Source organism: Chironomus tepperi, unplaced genomic scaffold (assembly GCF_022539635.2).
Source record: "Chironomus tepperi strain 1889 unplaced genomic scaffold, CSIRO-AGI_Ctep_v1 contig_247, whole genome shotgun sequence".
Classification (NCBI taxonomy): domain Eukaryota; kingdom Metazoa; phylum Arthropoda; class Insecta; order Diptera; family Chironomidae; genus Chironomus; species Chironomus tepperi.
The window spans coordinates 215,047-239,373 of NW_027226369.1; the positions used below are offsets into that span (position 1 = coordinate 215,047).

The 24,327-nt window shown below is 33.7% G+C and overlaps 1 protein-coding gene across 2 annotated transcripts in view; it reads right to left on the minus strand.

Annotated features, from left to right (window-relative positions):
• Window positions 1-24,327, minus strand: part of LOC139091536 (uncharacterized) — a 49,820-nt gene continuing 25,493 nt past the window's right edge. Inside the window, exons 2-6 of one of the 2 annotated variants that reach the window (XM_070641670.1) lie at window positions 5,462-5,845; window positions 4,852-4,957; window positions 3,728-3,909; window positions 2,267-2,380; window positions 1-848 (exon numbers count right to left, since the gene is read on the minus strand). In XM_070641670.1, the coding sequence (XP_070497771.1) occupies window positions 754-848; window positions 2,267-2,380; window positions 3,728-3,909; window positions 4,852-4,957; window positions 5,462-5,845 (881 nt within the window). In that variant the 3' untranslated portion in view covers window positions 1-753. The remainder of the gene's footprint in view (window positions 849-2,266; window positions 2,381-3,727; window positions 3,910-4,851; window positions 4,958-5,461; window positions 5,846-24,327) is intronic. The other variant, XM_070641671.1, reaches the window with a different exon arrangement.

Sequence of the window (24,327 nt, forward strand, 5' to 3'; positions counted from 1 at the left end):
TTAACTGATTTATGCTATTCGCGCATCTACAAAGAGGTCCATTGCTCATTCATTAAAGCTGTTATTCGACACTAAACATCTGTTGTTATTTCTCTATATAAGCTGTTATTTTGAGCATTGCTCAATGTTACGCTGCTCAGGCAATATTCTTTGAGTATCACCGAGCAGCCACGAAAATACATGACGTAGAAATGGCCGAACAACTGGTCCCAAGTCAGTACTCCTCTAGTCATAACTCAGATTCGATGAAATTCGACTTCAGGCAAGAGTCAAGCTGGTCTGTGGCTAAATGTTCGTCCATTTCTGCGTCGTGTGCTATCAATACACTCAACTAAGCTCCAAATTCTCCACCAACAACTTCCATTTCCCAATCACCATCAATATTTAGCCCTGTCAAAAAATATATGTATGAGTGTGTGTGGATGTGATTCTATGAATATTTATTATGAACTTTAGGCGCCACAAACAGTTCCTTTTATTTTTTGTGTCATCTCATCAAATGACATTAACTGATGATGAATCTTTTTATTCGTTAATAATAATGAACTTAAAGGTTCAATACATTAAAATCTACTTCCATAAAAAATTTCGCTTCCACCATCGTTTCATAATACGATAATAATTTTTACGTCCATATCCATCATCACTTTTAGTTTGTTCATTAAACTCATCATTCAGATTTTTACATTCATTATGATCGTTAGTGAATGTTAAGTGGCTCTTGTGATGATATCGCAATAAAAAGATCCAATCTCAACAAAGCTTTGTGATAAATATTGTGAAGAATAGTATCATGTAGCACTCGAAAAATATGATTGTAAATGGCTTTGACGATGATGCCATTTGGTCTATTTGTTGTTGTTTTTTTTAATCCAATTTTCGAGATGACAAAAGGCAAATACAGAGAGAAAAATTGTTGAATGTTGCCATTTATTGATGTCGTTGACATGTGTGAATGAGAGGCACAGACAGGATGATAAAAAAAAAATGGAAATAGAAAACAAAACAAAAAATTCAATTAGAGACAAAGCAATTTACAATCATTCATTTAGTTTGACAGACTACTTGGGGGTAGGCAGTTGTGTATTATTGTGTATGAATTGGTTATATTGAGCGGTGTTGAGTGAGGGTTCTTTGTAGTCTCGAGAAGCCAGACCGAGACTTCAAAGCTTCCTAGTATCTCAGGTCTCAGTCACGAGACACAAGTCACAGTCACAAGTTTAAAATTCTCAAGTCTCAGTCTCAGTCTCAGTCTCAGTCTCAGTCTCAGTCTCAGTCTCAGTTACAGTCACAGTCTCAGTCTCAGTCTCAGTCTCAGTCTCAGTCAGTCTCAGTCTCAGTCTCAGTCTCAGTCACAGTCTCAGGTCTCAGTCTCAGTCATCTCAGTCTCTCAGTCTGTCAGTCTCAGTCTCAGTCTTAATCTCGGTCGAGGTCCTGATCCCGGTCCCAGTCTCAGTGTCAGTCTTGACCTCTTCGGTCACTTGGCCTTTTTCTCAGTCTCGGTCTCAATAAGTAGCCGAAACCGAGAATTTTGGAGACACTAGTCTTAAACAGTGCTGGTTGCTTAGTGGCTGTAACTAAGCATCAAACTTAGCTCACACCCGAATTGAACAGACTGTGATTAATCGACCATGTATGAAGCTATAAATATCAAATTTGTATGACTTGCCAATAAGTCTGACAATTGTGTAACTTCCAATTAAATGTTAAGTTTCTAACTAGATATATGGTCGAACTAATCACAGCCCATTCTACTCCAAAGAATGTCATAGCCCAATAAACTCAGGATAGTACCCACCCAATCAAAATGTACCATATGCATTGCATCAACGTTCTTAACAAACATCAATGTAATGCATTTGAATACATCGGGTAATGTCTGTAAAAGTATCAATTTCTACGATTTCCCTACTACTCCCTGCCTTTTAGACATTCAATCAAACAAATTGTTTGATCTCATACCTATTCATGTCTATTTCCATTCAACTATAGCAACCAGTTCAACTTCCAATATCCATAGATATCAGTTCAATGACCAGTACCTCATCCCATCACTCAATATACCCCATCCAACCAAAGCGAGGACAATAAAACATCAAAAACGTGTAAAAATTCGTGTAATGTTGTAGAATTTACAACGTGACAAAGCTCATAATGACAAGGGTTGATGCAGACACAAAAGTGTTAAACATCAACCCAATCCTACCCCATTCAGTCTGACAAAAACAAAAGCAAATATTGAAAAAAATGAAAAATGTTTCTTTACCTTTTCCATGTTGATTTGCATTCGTTAACAGTCCAGTCTCCGTTTCCAATGAAAGTTCAAAGTCACCTTCCTCGTCTGAAGCATCAAAATCTGTTAGTGTTGGTTCTTGTTCTGCTTTTCGTTGATATTTTGTTGCATATTAAATGAATAATGCACATTGAGTAAAATGGGCAATAAATCATCGAATGCATGAATGTTTCGAAATGGAAAATGAGATAAAATAGGAAAAAAAGATGATTTTTTAGTATGAATAGATGGGATGACATTTAAGTGCTGTATAAAAGGAAAATTTATGAGTCATTTTGTAAATTAAAAGTGTGGAAAATAGATTGCTTGTGGGCGAGAATTCTATTGGGTTTGAAATTGCATTATTGTCAATTTTAGAATGTTCTCGATTTTAGTTCTAGTTGATTGGGTATAGTCAACCCGAGAAAAGACATCGGAAATCTAATTTTAGAGTTTATTCTAAATATTGTGCCAATTGCATTGGACTAACTACAAGGGAGAGTTTGAAGTTGACTCGAACTTTATATGAAGTCAGGTAGCCTTAAGTCGACTTTTTCATACAAAATTCTTGTCAATTTAATTTTCGCTGTAATGTAGCCAAAAATTGCAGAATCTGCTCATCTAAATGCAGAAAATGCAGGAATACTTATTGATCGTCAATGGTCCAAAAATAGCCACCACAAAAACATTATGAAACCTTTAGGTCATTTTGATCGTATTGGCTCATCTACATGGACCAAAAAAGCAGCCATAAAACAGTACAGATACTTTTAGGTCTTTCTGACGTTTTAGCCGTCAACCCGAACACAAATTAATTATTGATAGACTATTTATGCAATGCTGCTAGGTTAGTTGTATTTTGAGTCAAAGACCTTGACATACTCTGAATACACTCAAGGTATATCAGCTCTAGATTTATCCTAGAAACACTTTATTAATGACCTTAGACATACTTTATGCAGACATATTATATTACAGTACACTATAAAGACAGTACACAGTGGGTAACTTGTGTGTCGTGGTACACTGGTCTATTCGGAAGGACTATTTATGTGTGCCGGGGAATTTGTGCAAAGTGTACGGCTAAACAATAAAGGGTGTTCATCACTGTTTCATAGCATACCGAGGACATAACCCGAGCAACCAGTTTCTAAATTCGGAATTTTATTGAAATAGGGTTGTCAATCTTGTGATTGAATTGTATGTGATCTCAAGATTAATCCCAGAATTCCTTTAGTTTAAACCAGAGCTCGAGGTTGATTCGAGTATTTTAAGGAATCTAGTTGACTTAAGTCAACTTTCTCATACAAAACCCAAGCTAGAACTCTAATTTAAAACGATAATTGACAAGTCTACATGGAACTACCTAAGTCTACCCAAAAAACTCCACAAATCCACTTTCAATTCACAAAAAAAAATCCTCTAAATTTACCTCACAATATACTCAATACTCACCATAATACACAGTCTCCTGTTTCTTTGAATACTCCGTACCAGGCATCGTTAATTGACAATTTATTATTGTTTCTGACTTAAGAAAATTTTTTGAAATTTTTGCAATAACCTTAGCATCATATAAGTTATCTCTTGTATCCTTAACTATATTTACATCACTTTTTAACTCTACATAATTTATGCTGTAAGGATATGAACATGAAAAAAAGAAAACTTGTAAGTTTGCAATCAAGATTAAAGGGAACAAAATAAAGGAGCATGAGGATGTTGTACATACACAAAAGTTTGAGCATAAAAACTTTTTTTTCAAAATTAAAATCATACAAGATGAGGAAAATAAGGAGGAACAAAATAATTTTTCATGACAATTTTCCTCATGCTTCGTTGAGTTGTCATTCACATTGTTGTTGATGCTGGAATTTTAAATATAACATGCATGTCATTGTCATGCACATTCTACAAAATGTAAGCATGTCGACATTACCGTCATTGCTCATGAAAATGAATGAGCTCAATTTTTTGGATGGAAAGGTGAACGGAGAGAATTCGAGAAAAAGTTTTGGGTGGTTTGTTGAGCTGCTGGATGAAAAGCTTATAGAAAGGAATAATTTTGTTGTATGCTTTATGGCAAACTTTGTGGTATTTTTTGTAAAGTTTTTGGGAAACGATTTTTGAGGGATTTAACATGATTATTGTCGATTTGATCTTCAATTGTGCAGGAATTTGTAAAATGGAAGTAATAAGAGAAGCAAAGGCTTGTATTTAGGCTGACATTGTTTCTTTCTTTGTTTTTAGATTTGGCTCATCAAAAGAGATACTGACATGAGTATATCCATGGAAAAATAAGTTGAATTGGATAGTTTGTTGACAAAATTAGCTAAAAGTCGTCTCGTGCAGATTCTTCAATGCTTAATATTCAAATTCATCATAAATCCCACCATAATAATGTTAAAGAGCCAGCATAATGAACGTCAAGTCCAAAAGAACCACATGAATGACATCAGCAACACAAAACTCCAAAAAAAGTCTAATTTCTCATGAAATTAAATGAAATAATTTCACATCCAACATGATAAATTAGAGAGACTGTATTTAAAATTTTCATAAATGTAGATAATACATACTTTAACGATAATTTTGGTTCCGGATATACATTGAAAGCACTACATTTAATATGCACCATTCCTTCATAGTCCGTACGATAATTTAGTTTAAAATGTGATTCTGGCACTGTTGAAAAATAGACAAAAAGAATTGAGAGATAATTATCATAGACAATAGCTTCACAATTTTTGAGATGGAGGCAGCAGCTAGCAATGGCCGACAATAATGCAGTGGATAAAAAAAAGTTAAAATGCATCAATAGAAAATTCAGTCGAGTGATATGAAAAATTGAAGCACTAAAAAGTTTTATGAATTGAATTTTTAAGGATGTGCTTCAATATTTGATGCTGAATATTCTATTGTGTGTAGAATTAAAGGAACTATTTTAAATTGCATTATTGAATTTTTTTGTGCTGCTTTACGGTCCATTGAGCTGATTAGACCGAGTGTCACAAATGCAGAAGGGTCTGTCATGGCCAAGGATCTGCTAAATCACCATTTGGCGTCCTTTTGGCTGCCAGAAATAGGCAGCTTCCGTTTGATGTCAAAAAATAGGTAGAACGGAGCCTTAAAAGCTCTATGGCGGAACCAACTCCACTTGTGTCTCTCGGCCAGACACCAAATACCTACCAACTATTTGCAAATGTGATGACTTCTTATCAGACGACTGAAATGTCTGCACAGAACATGAATATTCGCCTGTAAAATTTAACAATGGCTTTGTCACAGCAATTCCACGATATTTCTTTAGCGGATCATCAGTCACAGTAAAATCTTTCTTAATACGATTCTTAAAAATCGATAATGCTGTTGGTGCACGTGGCGGTATCCACTGATATACAAGATTACCATTTAATAGCCATTTAATGACTAATCCATTCTCATTTTCATCAACATCATATTCGCAGTCTAAAAAGAATTCATTTAATGGCTTCTTATTGTTTGCTTTATCATAATCCATCACAACAACGGATGGAACTGTGATTTTTTGTATCCTCACTGAGCAACAATGATCTGAAAATAGGCATAAGAATAAAAATAAGAAAATTATTATTGCTGTTATTATTATCAGTTTTGTTTGGTAACAGATTGAGATGAAATGAATGATTGGGGTATGGGGATTCTTGATTTGTTCATTTTTGGATGATATCTTGTGCTTATTTTGAAATAGCCAGGATTAGGAGAATGAGAAGATTTATTCTATGATACACAAAATAAGCAACGATAATCTCAAAAAGCACATGAAGGAGAAATGACCGAAAATTGAGTGCCAGGACGACTAGACTCTAGAATCAAGCCGAATATCATTGAATTTGACCTGGAGCTCGAAGTCGACTCGGATTTTGTATGGAAAAATCGACTCAAATCGACTCGATTCCATATGAAATTCTGACTTGAGAGATTGGGTCATGCTGACCAGGGATCGGATTTTCAGCAAAATATACTCCTTGTGTCTTATTGAAATTTTATAAAATTCATATAGATTTCAATATGACTGCCAAATAAGGCCAGGAACCTTAACAGACTAAGATCATGCTTTCAATTGAGATAGTCTTGCGATTGCCATATCCCGAAAGTCCACACAAACCGAGTTGGTGTGACTAGAACAGCAAAAAATGCATCCGAATCTAACAGACTTTCCGGTATGATCGAACCCAGGTCGTTAGAACGGTAGTCCGACGTTCTAACCACTTGACCATTGCTGCTTTTTTGCTGCTAAATATAAAATCTACAGACTAAGAGATATAAAATGATTGCATTGTGGATAGACAAGTCTATTTGAAACTAAATACACAAAATCCATATCAACCTTGAACCTTTCCATTTAGCCACACTTAATAATTCACTAATATCCCTCCCCATCCGCCTAATTTTAGAAATTCCACATAAATACTTCCTTATTGTCTAAAATTCAATGTCCATAGAAATTCACATGATATATAGATTAAAATTCCATATGTAAATTCCATTAAATAATTTTACACAGTCTATGTCCTTCCAAAATATTTGATTAATGTCTCAGCTAACCTTCCGAGAATGAAATCAGATATAAAGGGACGACATTCATGAATCTGATCGAAAAAACATTTTTCCATTTTCTATTTTTGATTTCTCACACACAAGCTGAACAAGACAGCTTCAGACGATATATATTTTTTTTTTTTGGGTAAAATGAGGAAAAGAACGATGACTTCTTACTATCCTTTATACTTTTTCCTCGTTATCAATTATTTTCGAATCGATATCATGTGTCATTTGTTGGTGACATGTGTTCAATGGCAATTTATCATCTCAACAGCTTTTTATGCTTTATGCTGTATATAGCACTAAATAGTCATTATTGTGATGATTTTTATGGAAGTGAGGGATGAGTAGAAACTTTTTTGTTGTTGTTGTTCATTAATTGCTTTTTTATATTTTGTTGTTGTCTTCTTTTTGTTCCTGAACTTTGTCTTTTGTTGAGCGATAAAATTTAACGTTGAAGAGATCATTAGGATTTTTTAGGCTGTTTTTAACATATTATGGTGATGGTGGGTTGATGTTTTAAGTGGGATTATTAATGGAAGTTAGGAACAGTTTGGTATTGGCATGGAGGCTTCTATGGCAGATGTGAATTCGTGATTTTCATCGAATTTTCTCAAGATTTTCCTATATTTGATCCTAAATTCTTAATAAGCATTGCCTAATTTGGAGCATTTTATGAATAAACTTCTACAGAATTTCCAGAGAATTTCTACCAAAAATATGAATTTGCAAGAAATTCTATTAGATGCCGTTCAATTCGAGATCTGCAGATAATGAAATGTTGTCACGACGACGTCGAAGAGGCAGTTTACTTAGAAGCAAGTCGCAGGCGCTTGGTGAAATAAACCGAATTTTCGAATTAGCTTTTTCTTGCAAGAATCCGTGATGAAATTTGGGATTTATTGGCGATTTTGACTTAATTATAGTCTATTGCAACACTTTAAAGTACTAGATACACCCTTATATAAACCTTTTACTGAAGATATTGGCCCTTAAAGATTCTCCATTTTTCCAAATATTCCAACAAATTTCAATAAAAAAAATCAATTTTGATATCAAATTTCCATATCTTAATAAAAGTATTACTAGATTCCCTACAAAATTCATAAACAATTTCATTTCCAACAATAACTACCAAAATTATTCCAAATATTGATACATTATGATCCATAAATCTATTCCTAATGTAAAAACAAAATTCACAATATTTTTAGTAGTTTTATTTGTAACCTTCACTGTAAATTGCTATGCAATTTATAAATATTAGTTCCATTATCATCCATAAATTACTCCCCACCACCGCCAAGCCAATAAAAATATTGATACTAGGTTATGTAACTATTTGAGCTCATAAAAATGTTATTTATTCAATATGAAAAAATATGAAAATATGAAAATTAAAACTGAAAATGAAATTCATAGATGGAAGTAAGTTGAGTATCAATAATCCCATTCAATTAAATTTTATCATCGATTACATTCATATGTGCAAAAACACACAATAAAAAAAGGGCCAAATTGAGTGGATTTACTTAGTCATTGAGTTTTACATTATAAAAATTTCCATTCATTAAAAGCATTTTTGCATGAATTGAGTCAGTGGAATAAAAAAATTACAAAAGTACTCGACCTTATCGAGCGATACCAGCGCATTTTCGGAGTATAATAAAGGATTTTATCATTTAACGGTTTTTTAGAATTTAAAATTTTCTAACAGTTGCTTAAAATTCAATTTTTTGAAAGCAATGCTTTAAAAAAATTCATTTTAACGGTTGCTTTATTTAATGAAAAATCATTAATTAAAGTACAATTTAGAGACAACATGGATTTGAGCTTCCAAACCAATTAATACCGAAATAACTCGATGGCACAGAGCTAATGCTTCAAACTAGAGCTTTCTACGATGTCTGGTTGTCGAGATCTCGTCCCTCACCCAGTCAGCCAGCCAAAGTGTATTATTAGCCGCCCTTTTTCCAAAAATCCACTAAAAAAACTTTTTTTTTTTTTGGTCCATAAATTCATTAAAAATTTTCATTGATTCTGTCCATATTGTCCCCTTTGATTATTAAGTTTGGACAGTTTTTGTGAATATTGAACTTAATTGAGCAGTTTAAAATATTTTCTAAAAATGGGGACGATTGTTGTCCTGTTGAACAAATAATTGAATGGAGTGGAGATAATTGTGAATTAAATTGTTATCGAGAGATTTGATTGTTATGTCATAAATGTTGTTGTTGTTGCTTTTTTTTGATAATATTTATCATTAAAATATTTAAATGCACAATTTACATTCAATGTGGGTATTGGAATGAAAGATAAATTGATTGAATTCACAAGGGGTTTGGTCACTAATGATGTTCATACAGATAAATGATTTTAAAATTCTCGGAATTATTTGAGTGAGTTTCTAATTGGCCTGACTCTGAGCCGATTCTGACCTGACTCTGACCTGATTCTGACCTGACTCTGACCTGACTCTGACTTGACTCTGACCCGATTCTGACCTGACTCTGACCTGATTCTTACCTGACTCTGAACTGACTCTGACCTGACTCTGACCTGACTCTGACCTGACTCTGACCTGACTCTGACCTGACTCTGAACTGATTCTCACCTGACTCTGGCCTGATTCTGGCCCGACTCTGACCTGACTCTGGCCTGACTTTGACATGACTTTGACTGGACTCTGACCTGACTCTGGCCTGACTCTGACCTGACTCTGACCTGATTTTGAGCTGACTCTGACCTGACTCTAACCTGACTCTGACCTGACTCTGACCTGACTCTGACAATAATGGTCAACGACTCCATTTTGAAATAAAGCAACCTCATCTAACATCCTAAACGACAAACGGTTTTCAATAGCTGTCATATAGAGTCATGTGTTCTATACAAGATAATTATTCCATCCACAAAGAAACGCATCAAACACCCCTACCCCATCCCCACACTCCAAACACATTACATTTCATCCTCATCTTTACTGTCCATTGAACAAATTCAAAACTTCAATAATATTCAATTTTTATTTTTTTTTGTTGCTTCTCTCTGAATAAACTGGCAACTGTTACCAATCTCATCCATCATCCCCACATTCAAAAGCATCATGCTACGCTTTTGTTGTTCAATTTGCTGGATAATTAGTTTTCAATACAACCGTTCAGATATTCATTCAGATATTATTCATGAATAAATCATTAGATTTTGTCTAGTAATAGAATCAGGGGATAATTAATGCGTAAAAAAATTTGAATTTTTTGGGATTTAGAGGCACTGAATGACTTCCATGGATCATTATTGATTTTGTGCTCTTTTTGTACAGCATCAATAAGGATTAAGAATCTCTGAAGGAACTCACAAATTTGTGTGTCTATGATATTATGCTGCACATAATCCCATGGATTTGCTGTCTATGTAACACAGGTCAAGTTATGCCTCATACTCCCCAGTACAAAATATTTATAGTCAAACAAAATCCTAATTAAGTCCAAAGATCCAAAACAACATTTTCTCACTCCTAATCTTCCCTCTTTTTGTCAATGGGAGCTCGACATGCTGTGTGGATTGAAAATTTTCTACCAGAGTTGCGAAAACAGTTACCTGTGACAGGCATAAACCGTACAAATTTTGATAATTTGTATGGTTTTGGTGGAAAAACCTGTGAAAAAAACCTCCTGGCAAAAACCGCACAAATTCTTGATAATTTGTATGGTTTTGGAGGAGCACGTAAAAACCATACAAATTCTTGATGATTTGTATTATTTTGAAGGAAAAACCATATAAATTATTAACAATTTGTACGATTTTTGCCTTTCACAAGCACCTGTTTTGCAACTCTGTTTTCTACATAATGTGTACCTACATGAGGATGAACATTTTCCCACCCTTTATATGGCTTTTGTCCTCAACATTATTGATTTTATTCAAATTTTTGTTTGTCATTCTACCTTTTAAGGCTCTCTCTATCTCGTTCTTTTTTGGATGATATACTTCTTGTGGATAATGGATGATTCATGTATTTTTTTTTTGTCAAGTTACACGTGTGCTTGTGTAGACATTTGGGAATCTTATAGTCAGGTAGGAATAAAATCAAGAATTAAGATGAGATGAACAAAATATTTTGACACTGAGCATGGATTTTATGAAAAGTTTTTGTTGGATTATGTAATTTTGTGAGGCAAAAATAGAAGATTTTCTTCTTCATGATAAGCTCTGCATTCATGCTGCAGAAACGTTTTGTTTTGTTTAAATCAGAGGTCGAAGTTGGTGAAGTGAAGTCGATATCACTTCACTTCACTTCGCTAAAATTTCAATCGGTTTCAAGTCAGCTCGAGTGAACACGAAAAAAACGTGTTCACTTTAACCGAGGCGAAACCGAATCCGTTTTTTCGTGTTCACTTTAGTCGAGGCGGAACCGAATTGATTTTTTCGTGTTCACTTTAGTCGAGGAACCGAATTGATTTTTTCGTGTTCACTTTAGTCGAGGCGGAACCGAATTGATTTTTTCGTGTTCACTTTAGTCGACTTGAAACCGACATCGTTTTTTGACTTCACTTTAGTCGACTCGAAACCGAGTCGATTCAAGTGAAGTGAGTGAAGTCGAGTCGACTCGACTTCACTTCATTTCATAGAAAAAAATATTTTACCATAGAAAGTCATTTCTGATTGCGTTTGTGAAGTATATAATTTCATACAAAATTTTATCAAAAATACTTTTTTACTCATTTTTGATAAATAATGAAGAAACTAAGGTTTGACTGCAATCTATAGTCCTGCTGCATGTAGTTTCACATAAAATCATAATTGTTCAATAGATATTTTTAAGTTTTTTTACAATATAAATTTTTTACATTACAAAAATGAGTAAAAAAGTATTTTTGACAAAATTTTGTCTGAAATTACATACTTCACAAACGCTATCAGAAATGACTTTCTATGGTAAAATATTTTTTTCTATGAAATGAAGTGAAGTCGAGTCGACTCGACTTCACTTCACTTCACTTGAATCGACTCGGTTTCGAGTCGACTAAAGTGAAGTCAAAAAAACGATGTCGGTTTCAAGTCGACTAAAGTGAACACGAAAAAATCAATTCGGTTCCGCCTCGACTAAAGTGAACACGAAAAAATCAATTCGGTTCCGCCTCGACTAAAGTGAACACGAAAAAATCAATTCGGTTACGCCTCGGTTAAAGTGAACACGTTTTTTTCGTGTTCACTCGAGCTGACTTGAAACCGATTGAAATTTTAGTTAAGTCAAGTGAACTTTTCGCATCGACTGCGACCTCTGGTTTAAATGTTGTTGATTTGGATGTGTTTATAGGGATGATTCATGTATTTTGGGTGATGGTTTACTGTTTTTTGGGAAATTGATTAAACTTGGATAGAACATTAAAACATCCTTCACATCAACCAATATTAAGACTACAAAGTCTATATTAAGCTATTTCTCAGTACAAATTACCAATAATTATAACCTCAAACTACCCAAAAAGAAATCAATCCAAACCAAGACCGGAAATATTAACAGCAATTTCACCAATAATATTCAACTCAATCTAGATTCCATCATATAAAATCACAATATTACACAACCTTAATTAACATTCGCAATTTTCATGCGAATATTTTTCGATTAAGACATGATTAAAATTAGATTTTCAGCCATCATAATTTCCATTTCATAGTCAATTAGTTCCGCATGATCTAAGATACCCTCAAATGTCTTATTAGTGCTCTCAATTATTCTAACCTCAAAATAGTCAGTTGATTGATTAATTTTTGTTGCGATCGAATAATTTGCCGTCAAATTAAGTCCAAAGTAATTAAGTCAAAAATGTTAAGCACCTCCTTCATTCCATCCCACAATTCAAGTTCACGCATTTACACTTTTTGGACTCGGATTATTCAATCGATCAAGAATTCTAAAAATAGGCACGTTCTCATCAAATTAAATACACGAACTTTCAATTAATCATTCCTCATATTGCCATCATATCAATTACCTTATAATGTATGTAAATGAATGCGGTTTAGATACAGAAAAAAGAATGTTAGACATGAAAATTCACATTTATCATAATCTCTGATTAATTTTGCGCTCATTTCACAAAAAAACAATTTTTTTTTTGAATGTGTATGGAAGGAATGGCTATAAAAAAAATTATAATGGATAGAAAATTGAGTAATTATATTGTAATTAGCATGAATGAAAAATGCCATGCAATATGAATTTTTATGTTTTCGTGCTTGTGACAAATGTGTGAAAGCTGAGTGATGGAAAATTTTGTGGATAAAGTCTGTCACTTTTTTTAGAATATGTTGAGTGGATATTGATGGGTTTTGAAGGCTCCCAGGGGTAAATATTTTATTAATTCTAATAAATAATTAAAACCAGAGTTGGGAGGACTACAATGTGGAGGCGCCTCTTTTAAAGTCCGAATTCCAATGGAATATGGTCTCCAATCTGCGGTGGATTCCGGATTTCATAAGATTCCCAAACTCCTGTCAACTCTGGTCCGTTATTTCTTGTGCAACGACATAACTTTATGGTAGGTCGCGACAGTTACCGCTCCCGACATGAAGATGCTTACCGGCACGCTAGTGTAACGTAGCACACTTATATTAAGGTAACAAAATCATGTTGAGGATGGTCAATTGTTGGAATTCTAAAGTAGCTTAAGAACAGGCAAAGCTGAAGGACGGAACACACCCGAGACAATTATTTGACTCGAGTGTCAACAAAGCTTACTAAAAGCATACAATCTGACTAGTAAGCTTCATCTTTACCAAAATTTCTCGAAGAAGGTGAAGGGTTTGGACCTCATGAACCACTTTCTTGCTGCATTCATATCAACATGTCTCAACCAAACTAGTTTGTAGATTTAGAGATAAATAGACAAGGAGCATGCTCGTAAGTTTTCCACAAAATTGAATTCTTTAAACAGTTCCCAATACTTTATGTAATAATTAAAATCATATATTTCTATTCAGACTCGAATTTACTTTTTGAACAGAAGAGATGGTTTTCATTAAGAACCAAATTTACATCTTAATAAAAGAGACAGGTCTCTTTTGAGAATCAAGCCCACTTCTTAACAGACGAGATTGACTCTATTGAGAGTCGAACTCACTTTTTAGCAGAAGAGACTGTCTCTACTAAGAATCGACCATACATCTTTTATTAGAAGAGACTGTCTCTACTAAGAATCGAACCCTACTCCTAACTGCATGATTGACTCCATGTTCCCAAACCACGTAACCACACATCCACACAACTCTCCCACTGGCATATTTAATTACACATTCTTTCATCCTCCACAATCAACTCTACTCTCATACTATGGTACATCATCAACAATTTTTAATCATAAATCCACATTAAATTCCACTCAAAAACAAGAATTATTAATTATTTGCACATTTCACCACACTCAAAAACATCTTTGACCTATTTTGCCTCGTGATTAATCGACATTAATTGCATCCGATTTTTCAACTCCGCAAAGTCTAATTAAAAAAAAAATCCAGTGGATATTTTTAAAAAACGTAAAAGTCATTAAAATCCGGTTCTCAATCCACATTGTTCGGCCAACAACAAAAAATAGCTGTTTATGCAATCTATATCCATTACATCATTTGGCTCTCTATAGCTAAATAATTATAACATTCTATATCCCCTCCACTTCTGGCATGTCTCACACCCCCCGACTTTGTAGCGAATAATTTAATTTTCTCCTTATTTCCATCTCTTTTGACCGAAAACCAAACAAACTTAAATGGAATGAAATTATATTCATGAAAAAATAACGACTGAGAGAATAAGAAGTTATGAAATGTAAAAAACAGCGATTATGAGAAGGAAACTTGCATAAATTTTTCAATGTAGGTCACTTTTATTATTTATTCTCAATGATAAAAATAAAATGTATCGTTTAGCAGCGGGAATTTGTTTGAGGGTTGTTGGAAATTGAGGGGTGGTGAATTGGCATTTTGTCTTGGAGATATGGGTAAGATATGGCATTTTATGATGACTGAACTTGTTATTATTGTACAGATGACGTGGAAAAGTTAGGAAATCGTGATTGCAGGACAACGTGACTATGATTTCTAGCTATTGGGATCGGGATTTCCCGGGATATCCCAAAAATTTCAATCCCGATCCCAATCCCGATTCCGAAAATTTATCGGGACCGGGGATTTCGATAAAACATAAACGTGACTATGATTTCAAATCAGATTCAGTAAAATTCGATTTCATCCCTAATAGACAAAGAGCATGCTTACACGGTACAGTAATGACATTACGTTATATAAAATCGTTCTCTCTGTCTGTTACGGTTAGGGATTCCGCAGCCCGGGGATGCATCCCTGGGATCAGTCGGGGTCAGTTTTCCAAATTCCGTAATCCCGGGATTGAGATTTTGATCTGTGATTGAAATTCCTAGTTACAGCACGTTAAAGTCTCATTAGATTGAGGACAAGACAATTTCTTGATGGACGTCTTCTTTTACTGAAATAGTGTTGGTCCAGACCGGCTGAAAACAGACGGGGACAGACTGTGTTAGGAACTAGATGTCTAGGTATCTGGACATAACAGTGTACCGACGATATTTATTGATATTCAATCTAAATATTTAGGTGCCTGAAGGTCAATGTGATTTTATGTCAAAGAATCTAGGTTTCTAACAGTCTGAATATTCAGGTGTCTAGGCAGATGAGTGTCTAGTTTTCTGGTTGTGCATATGCTGAGATCTTCGCTTTATAAGCTTGGTCAGAGATCAACAAGTCAAGGGTTTCTTAAATCACTACACTTATAGCTAGATCTCCAGTTTATAGTAGAATCTTAAGAAAAAGCTGCAAACCGCGCATTTACAGTACATATTGTTCGAAAAAGAACATGTTAAATTCTCACAATACAAAGTTTTGAACCAATGATCACTGAGTATGATTAAATTCCAGAAGAACGAAACCACTACGCCACCGACTCACATAAACTCATGTCTAGGTGTTTGACTTTCTACATTTCAGGTGTTAAGATCATTAGGTATCCGGATAGCTATAACTTACGTCAAACTATCATAAGCAAAGCAAAATTTTCAAGTTCCTTCTTAACTTATTCCTCCCCGTTCCTGTTCTGTTTTTTCTCTCCTCTTGTTACCGACAAACTTAATCGTCATGTACAATTTTTTTTTTGTTTTGTTTCTAATTTACCCATTAACTTATATAAAAGCTCATTTCATAATTAATTACAGAAATGATGAAAAAAAAAATGGGAAGAAAAAAAAGCAATAAATTCTGAATTCATTGTAAATACACAGAAAAAAAAGGAACAGGAAAAGCACTTTACAAAATTGTCGGTGACTGCAAACAAGAATGAGAGAAATAACTGTCGTTATACGAGTGTAATGTAATTATTTTTTTCTTTTTTTTGGATTATTTATCGTTGTTCAATGTTTACAGTACAACTAAAGTTTTGTTTCGATCCTAATGATCTCAATTACGGAAATGGTTAAGTTTATTTTTGGATGTTGTTTCGTGGCTTTGAATGCTTTTTGGGCTTGTTTAAACTAGCTAGCTGATGTAGATGTGGTTGTGAGGATGATTTTGGGAAGAATTAGAACAGTGGTTGGCGACTTGTGTGTCGCGACACATTTGTATGGTGCCAAAAATTGTTGGAAATGCCATGAACCGTATGTCGTGTAAGGTTTTGGTCGAGGGATTCCATCAAAGTGTCACGAAAAATAATAGGTTGATACCACTGACATTGAGCATGGAAGTTGTCAAAAAAACACTTTGGGGGTGTAAGCGGGAGCTTTGACCCCTGACTTAGACAATAGAATTGTTTTGTATTTTATTGGATAAATTGTTTAAAAAAGTAATTTTTAAAAAAAAAACCGTTAAAATTTGAATTTATTTGACGTGAAGTTGGCTGCAAAAGAGATTTTAATTTTCCGTTACAATTCAAAATTGTCTGATATGAAGTTAGCTGCAAGTAATTTTTGAATTTGAATTTTCCGTTAAAATTCAATTTTATAACATTTGAAATTGTCTGACATGAAGTTGACTACAAAAAGAGATTTGAATTTTTATTTTCCGTTAAATGTTAATTTTATTTGTAAAAATGAATAACAATCTTCATTCAAAGTTAAAAAGCACATTCCAAATTACCACCATAAAAAATACTCGATTAACCCAGAAATTCCCTCCAAAACTCTCCTAAGGGAATCAAATTATCAACCAAAAATAAAGCCATTCTTGTTTCTAAATGAGAAAATTCAAAGCAACAAAAAAAAATAAAACTTTTCTATTTAAAAGTTAAAAAATGATTAAGGCTAAAATTCCTCAATTCTCACTGAATAGAAAAATTTAATAAAAAGGCAAAAAAAACTTTATTTTTACGATAATTGGATTAATTTTCCCAAGGCTTTTTTCGCATTTTAATCACCACAATAATTTAGATTAACTTTTATTAGGCAAATTTAAAGTTACAGAAATAACTTTAATGGTGGGATTGAATCCCTATTGGGAAGTTGTGAATGTTAAAATTTATTTATTTTTGAGGCTGTAGAAATGGAAATGAAAATTAAATTTTAAATTAAGGATTTTTATTGGATATTTAATTGAGGATTTAAATGCTAATTAAAGGTTCTGAAAAAAGGAAATCAAGAGTTTAAATTTTATGAAATTTTTAAAATAAAAGAATTTTAAAAAATTGAAACATTTTTAAAAATTTAAAAAAAAATTGAAAATTTTAAAAGAATTTTAAAAATTTAAAATTTTAAAATTTTAATTTTCTAGAAGAATTTGAAAGAATTTGAAAGAATTTGAAAGAATTTGAAAGAATTTGAAAGAATTTGAAAGAATTTGAAAGAATTTGACAGAATTTGAAAGAATTTGAAAGAATTTGAAAGAATTTGAAAGAATTTGAAAGAATTTGAAAGAATTTGAAAGAATTTGAAAGAATTTGAAAGAATTTGAAAGAATTTGAAAGAATTTGAAAGAATTTGAAAGAATTTGAAAGAATTTGAAAGAATTTGAAAGAATTTGAAAGAATTTGAAAGAATTTGAAAGAATTTGAAAGAATTTGAAAGAATTTGAAAGAATTTGAAAGAATTTGAAAGAATTTGAAAGAATTTGAAAGAATTTGAAAGAATTTGAAAGAATTTGAAAGAATTTGAAAGAATTTGAAAGAATTTGAAAGAATTTGAAAGAATTTGAAAGAATTTGAAAGAATTTGAAAGAATTTGAAAGAATTTGAAAGAATTTGAAAGAATTTGAAAGAATTTGAAAGAATTTGAAAGAATTTGAAAGAATTTGAAAGAATTTGAAAGAATTTGAAAGAATTTGAAAGAATTTGAAAGAATTTGAAAGAATTTGTAAGAATTTGAAAGAATTTGAAAGAATTTGAAAGAATTTGAAAGAATTTGAAAGAATTAAACAATTTCGATTAAAAATCAACAAAAATATAAAAGAAGTCAGAAAATATTAAAAAGTTTTAATAAATTTTTCAGTCAACAAACAAAAAAAGAAAAAAAATTTCTTCCCCAAAAAAGTCTGCAAAAGTCTCTTTCGACAGCCATTAATACCCAACCCAAATCATCCTTAAAACTTTCTTCCAAAAAAGCTTTCTTTTCCCCATCCCACATCCACCACAAACCGCATCCATCACAAAAAAAAGTAAAAATTTCCGACAGTTTTGAAAGCCCAATCAATTTTCCTTTCAATACACGTAATTCTCATGCTTATCTTTCTATTAGCATAGAAAAACTTTCAACTTCCCATTTTTACCTCGTTTTATGTCTTCACGCAAGTACATTCGATTAAACAAATTACTTAATTGCAAAAGTCTAAAGTCGTTTCGATCGAAGGATAAAAGGAAGTAAAAGCACATAAAGTTTTTGCTATAAAAAATTACAGTTGATTGAGTTAACTTCCTTCTTAAAAAGAAATGAACGGAAACTTTTGGATCATCTATAAAATGTCAAGCAAAAATAATGAACGTTTTTGTAAGGAAATGAGCGCTTTTTACTTGAGTTTGTAGGAAACCTGTGAGGCGCATTATTGGATCTGAAAGAAAACCTGGAGGGCTGCGCAACCAAACCCAGAATTCTTGTTTTATGTCTAAAGACTTTTCCATTTTGAGCTTAATTCTGAGTTTATTTTAATTCAGTGTTGCTTAAACTGTACATCATGGGACACCATTAATGATAAGCCACGTCCGAAACCACACCAACATTTATCGCGTGCACATGTATCACACTAGTGCCACATGTATCACACTAGTGCCACATGTATCACACTAGTGTCACATATATCACACTAGTGCCACATGTATCACACTAGTGTCACTAATGTATCAGATTGGAGCACACTGTTTGTGCCACATCACACACCTTACCCAACACTGCATTTAAAGCAAATTTTTCAAAATGTGTTGAAATCAGATTTCAGATATTTTGTGAAACATTAAATATCAAAGGATATGTGTGACTGTTGCTTCAAGCAGTAACACAATATCATTAAAAATGTGTCACATGTGACACCCAATTGAATTTGAAAATTTCCATCCTTCGGGGTAAAAACAGAACAGAATTTTTGAAAAATATTTATTTCATTAAAATTTTGGTGTTAATTTCTGAATTTGAGTTGGGGGAGAGAGTTGGAGTTTTTGGGAATAAAGGGTGGGTATTCAGGTGAAACATGTTGTCGGTAACTTGAGCAGCACGTTGTGGAAGGTTCGAAATTTTCTTTTTGGTGTCTGAAGGCCACTGGGATTTCCTGAAGTATCCATAGCTCCATAGAATCAATTCAAATCTAGGTCTTGACCAATCCTAGGTCGAAAAGTAGGAAGTTTGGTTTCGGTCTCGACAACCCTTACAGAACACATCAACGTCATACCTGAAATGTGACAATGTAGCAATTTCCTAGTATTACGTTGATCTACTCAAATATTGATCAAATCCCACAGTGGATGTATCCTGTGCCCTTTGGTCACTATTTCCCACTCTACTATGAGTTCAAATCCCATTTAATTCCTCCCAGCTTTACTCATGCATTCACGAACAATTCATTAAACCAGAGTAAAAGATCAACAAACTTCAAATAAAAAAGTCCAAATATAACTTTAAGTAGAGCACACAAAGACCCCCCTCACCAGCACCCGCAATTAATTCCATTCCAAAGTGTGCAATAAAATCTTGTTTACGACAAAAAAACTAAGTTGAACAACAAGCCACGCTACATAAAGCACAAATAAGCAAAAACTTTAATATCAGAAAGTAAAATTTCCATATTTCACTGTCCCATCCATTCCTTCTTTGCTCGCGTGAACGCCATTAGAGTCAATTTAGCTACGAAACGGAGAAATCCAGCTTGTTTATCTGTCTTCGTTGTCGTTTTCTTCATTATTTATCAATCATTTTGATTTTTTTTTTTGTTTTTTGTTGTAGACAGTTTCGAGTTTGTCTTCTTCTTATCTCCCTTTTTTTATCCGTTTGTTTCTTGTACTTCTTGTTTTTTAATATCATTGCCCTTTCCTAGCATATCCATATAATGGAAAAAACTGTCGTCATTTTCATGTGTCACAAACATACTCAATGTTTTTTGGGGGGGTTGTTTTGGGTGTTACGGAGCGTTGAGATCGGGAAATTGCGGGTTAGGGTTGGTTTAGGTCCGCATGCCTTTGTTGAGTCATTGACGACTCTCAATTGTCTCTATTTCAGTCCATGATACTACTGAGATCAGCAAATGGTGGTCTAGATCTTGGTTTAGGTACGAATGCCCTTAATAAACCATTGACGACCTTTATCTCAATCCATGATCCATATAACCACTCGTATCGACCCTTAATCTCCCTTTCTATGACAAAACATCCCTACTAAGCTCAATATTGACCTATTACCTTATATGACCACTCATATGGACCTTTTATCTCACTAACCATGATAAAACATTCCAACCAGCCTCTATCTTATCCCTTAATCCCATATGACCACTTATATGGACCCCGTATCTCCTTAACTATGACAAAGCATCACTACCAACCTCTATCTTAAGCCATGACCCGATATGACGACTTATATCGACCCCCCAACTTCCTATCCATGACAAAACATCCAAACCGACCTTGAACTACCTCTATTCTCATCCTTGATGATACTCATACCAATCCCAACTTCCTTAGCATAACAAAGCACCCCAACCCCTTAGTTAGTCCTTGAATTACCTCTGTCCTAATCCATGACGATTTTCATAGTAACCCCAACCTCTGGAACTACCTCTGTCTTAATGCATGATGATGCTCATACCGACCTCCATCTCCCTAGCATGACAAAGCATCCGAACCAACCTTGGTATGCCTCTGTCCTAATCCATGTCGATGCTCATACCAACCCCAACCTCCTTATCATGAGCAAGCCTTCCTTACTATGACAAAACATCCAATCAACCCCACATTATATTCAGATATGCACAAATACATATGAAATAAATAACGGAAAAAAACAGTACAGAAAGACACAAGGACTAGAAGTGAATTTTTTTTTGACTTTTTTTTTATGGCAAGAAACATTCCGAGGCCATATACGATAAATTGCAGAATTTCATGTGACATGATGATATGTAAGCATGTATATGTTGTATATGGTTGCTATTATGTACGAAATTGAGCTACGAATATATATATTTTCTTTTTGGTATTTTATTGTGTTGACGACGGCCGTTGTTTTGTTAGAAATTGATTGTCATTTTGACATCAGTCCTTGACATCGGGACATTGGAAAGAAGAAATGTTACGTTGATGATTGGCATATATTATTGTGATTTACTCAAATTTTTGATCGGATTTTTTTGGAGGGGTTGGTGAGTTGGTTAGGGGTAGGGGGTATTTGAGGGGATATGGATAATTGGATGTGATTGGAGCTGAACGTTAGATTGATGTGTTGCTTGAGGTTTTAGGTTTGGGCTGATTGGAGCTGAATGTTGGAATGACATTCGGTTTGAGGTTTTTGGGGATTGTCTTGTGAATTTATGTCCAAAAATGGTTGCAATTAGGTATTATTGAATGTGATTGGAGTTAAATGGTAGATTGGGGTTTTATGGGGCTATCTTGTGTATTTAGAGCTGAAAATGGTAGCAATTAGGTATCTCGAGAAACATACGTAGATTCTAGGGCTTTGCTACGTCACCATGTTCATGGTCAGTTGCAGAGATTCTCTAACTGTACCAAAAAGGCTGATTTTAGTCAATTTTCATAACCAAACCCAAAATTCACCTCATTGTGCTCCTCAGAGTGCATTTCATCCTTAAAAAAATGCTACAAAATTCCCAAAAAATTCCACAAATTTTGCCATTCTGCACAACAATTCCTACAACAACATCCAGCCAACCCCAGCAATATTAAATCCACTAACTCAACAATTTTCATTGAAAATTCCCTTTTGCATTTCTTTTTTGCCCTAGAAACATTTTTCCTACAACAATCACGTTTCATAACAATAAAGTACTCTTTATAATGTCAATGTCAATATGACACTCAAAATAAAATATGAAAATTTTTCATTCAAAAATTCCACATTCATTCCACATGTTTGTGTACATAATTAAATTTACAACAAAGCAATGAAAAATAAAAATTTTTTTTTTTTCCATTTTGGAATCAAAATGTGAAAATATACAATATATTTTTGGTGTGTGGGGGAGGGTTAAATAAAAGGCAATAATTTCTGTTAAAAGACTTGAATATAAATTTTATGTGTGCTGCTTGATGTTCTGTTTTGTGTCACTTATAAGGGAGTTGTTTGGTTGTGATGTGAGGTTGCTGATAAGATTGTGAGTTTTGTTGCTTTTGTAATGTCTTATTTAGGGTTCTTTTAAGTCGTGTTAACTCGTATTGCCCTTCTTGATTAAATAATCCAGCAAATTCGTGAACTGACTTCTCTGAAGAATGCAAGAACCGATCAGTTCCGATTATCACTTTAAAATTCCGATCAAAATCTGATTTACTCCCAGTCACATCAGTTCCGATTTTGAAATTATCTTGGTAGGAACACAGCATAGAAAAGGCTAAAATGTGGTTTCAGAGCAATATGTGACTCTGGTTTGATGCCGAATTGTACTCAAATCCAATGAAAAATGTAGCTTTGAACCAGTTACTTCATGTTTAATTTCTACTTCATGTACATTAGACTGCGTTATGTGCGTGCTATAGCATCGCTTTGTCACCGTGTAGACGGTTAGATAAAAAGCAATGTTGTCCTCAAATGGCACTGTTGATGGCTGAATTTGACCTAACTTTAAAGCAAATTATTTAGTTTGACACATCATACCTCTGGTATCTTTCTGATATTATCATAAGCACCAGCTCGAAGTCGACTCGAAATTTGTATGAAAAGGGCGACTCAAGCCAGACTTAACCATAGACCCGACTCCATAGAAAATCCCAATCGAATTCGAAATCTAGTTACCCTCTGTCATATGACCACATCATTGCAACTCTCATTCTAACCCACCCAAATGCCAAATGCGCAAATATCCCAATAAAATCAATTTCCTTCATGACATCATTTCCAAACAACCCCCCCAACACCAATTTTATTTCATTACCATCTGTGCTTTGTTTGCAAATTTAAGAGAATTAAAGCAATGATTGTGAAATAAATTTAAATTTACATGGAATTTATTTGTCTCCATACAAAGTCACTGTTGCTGTTTTTCCTCACTACAAAACATCAGCAGCAAACATTATTTCTATGTCGGATTTGGATAAGCTTGGATGAAATATTGATTTATAAAACTTCAAGATACATTAGCTGATGTATCATGGGATATATATTCTGACAACTAATGTCTAGACTGTTAAAAGTTAGTTTGTTATGTGGAATTTTATTTTTGATTTGAAGTAAATTGGATAGAGATATATCCCATGTGACTTTTGGAATGTATATTTATATTTTTACCAAGTCACTGCATGACTTATCAATCAGTTTTTCCTCCTCAAAATTGACAGAACATCAGAAATGCTGAGTCAAGTTCGTTATAATGTTGACGTCAGAAATTATGACAAGAAAATCAATTAAAGCAACGATTTTGATCGCTTCCGCCTCTTTTATTCCATTTTCTCGTTATGCTTTATGTCCATTTCATTTGAATTATCTATTATTGGACATCATAATGAGTTGGAACAGAAAACCCGAGCAGTACATACCCGAGACGGAAAGAGAACCGACATCGTGCCGGAGAGCCGACATCGAGCCGGAGACCGAGACCCAGACCAACAATAATGTGAAATTCTTCAAATTCTCAGTCTCAAACACCCGGAGAACCGACATCAATTGCACCGCTCGGGTAAGCTTATTATTGACTATCTACATTTACAGTTGAATGAGTTATTGCGTGGATGATGTTCGTTAATAATAATGGCTTTAAATGGATTATTAGAAAATTCATTGTCATTTATGCTGTTGATTCTTGTT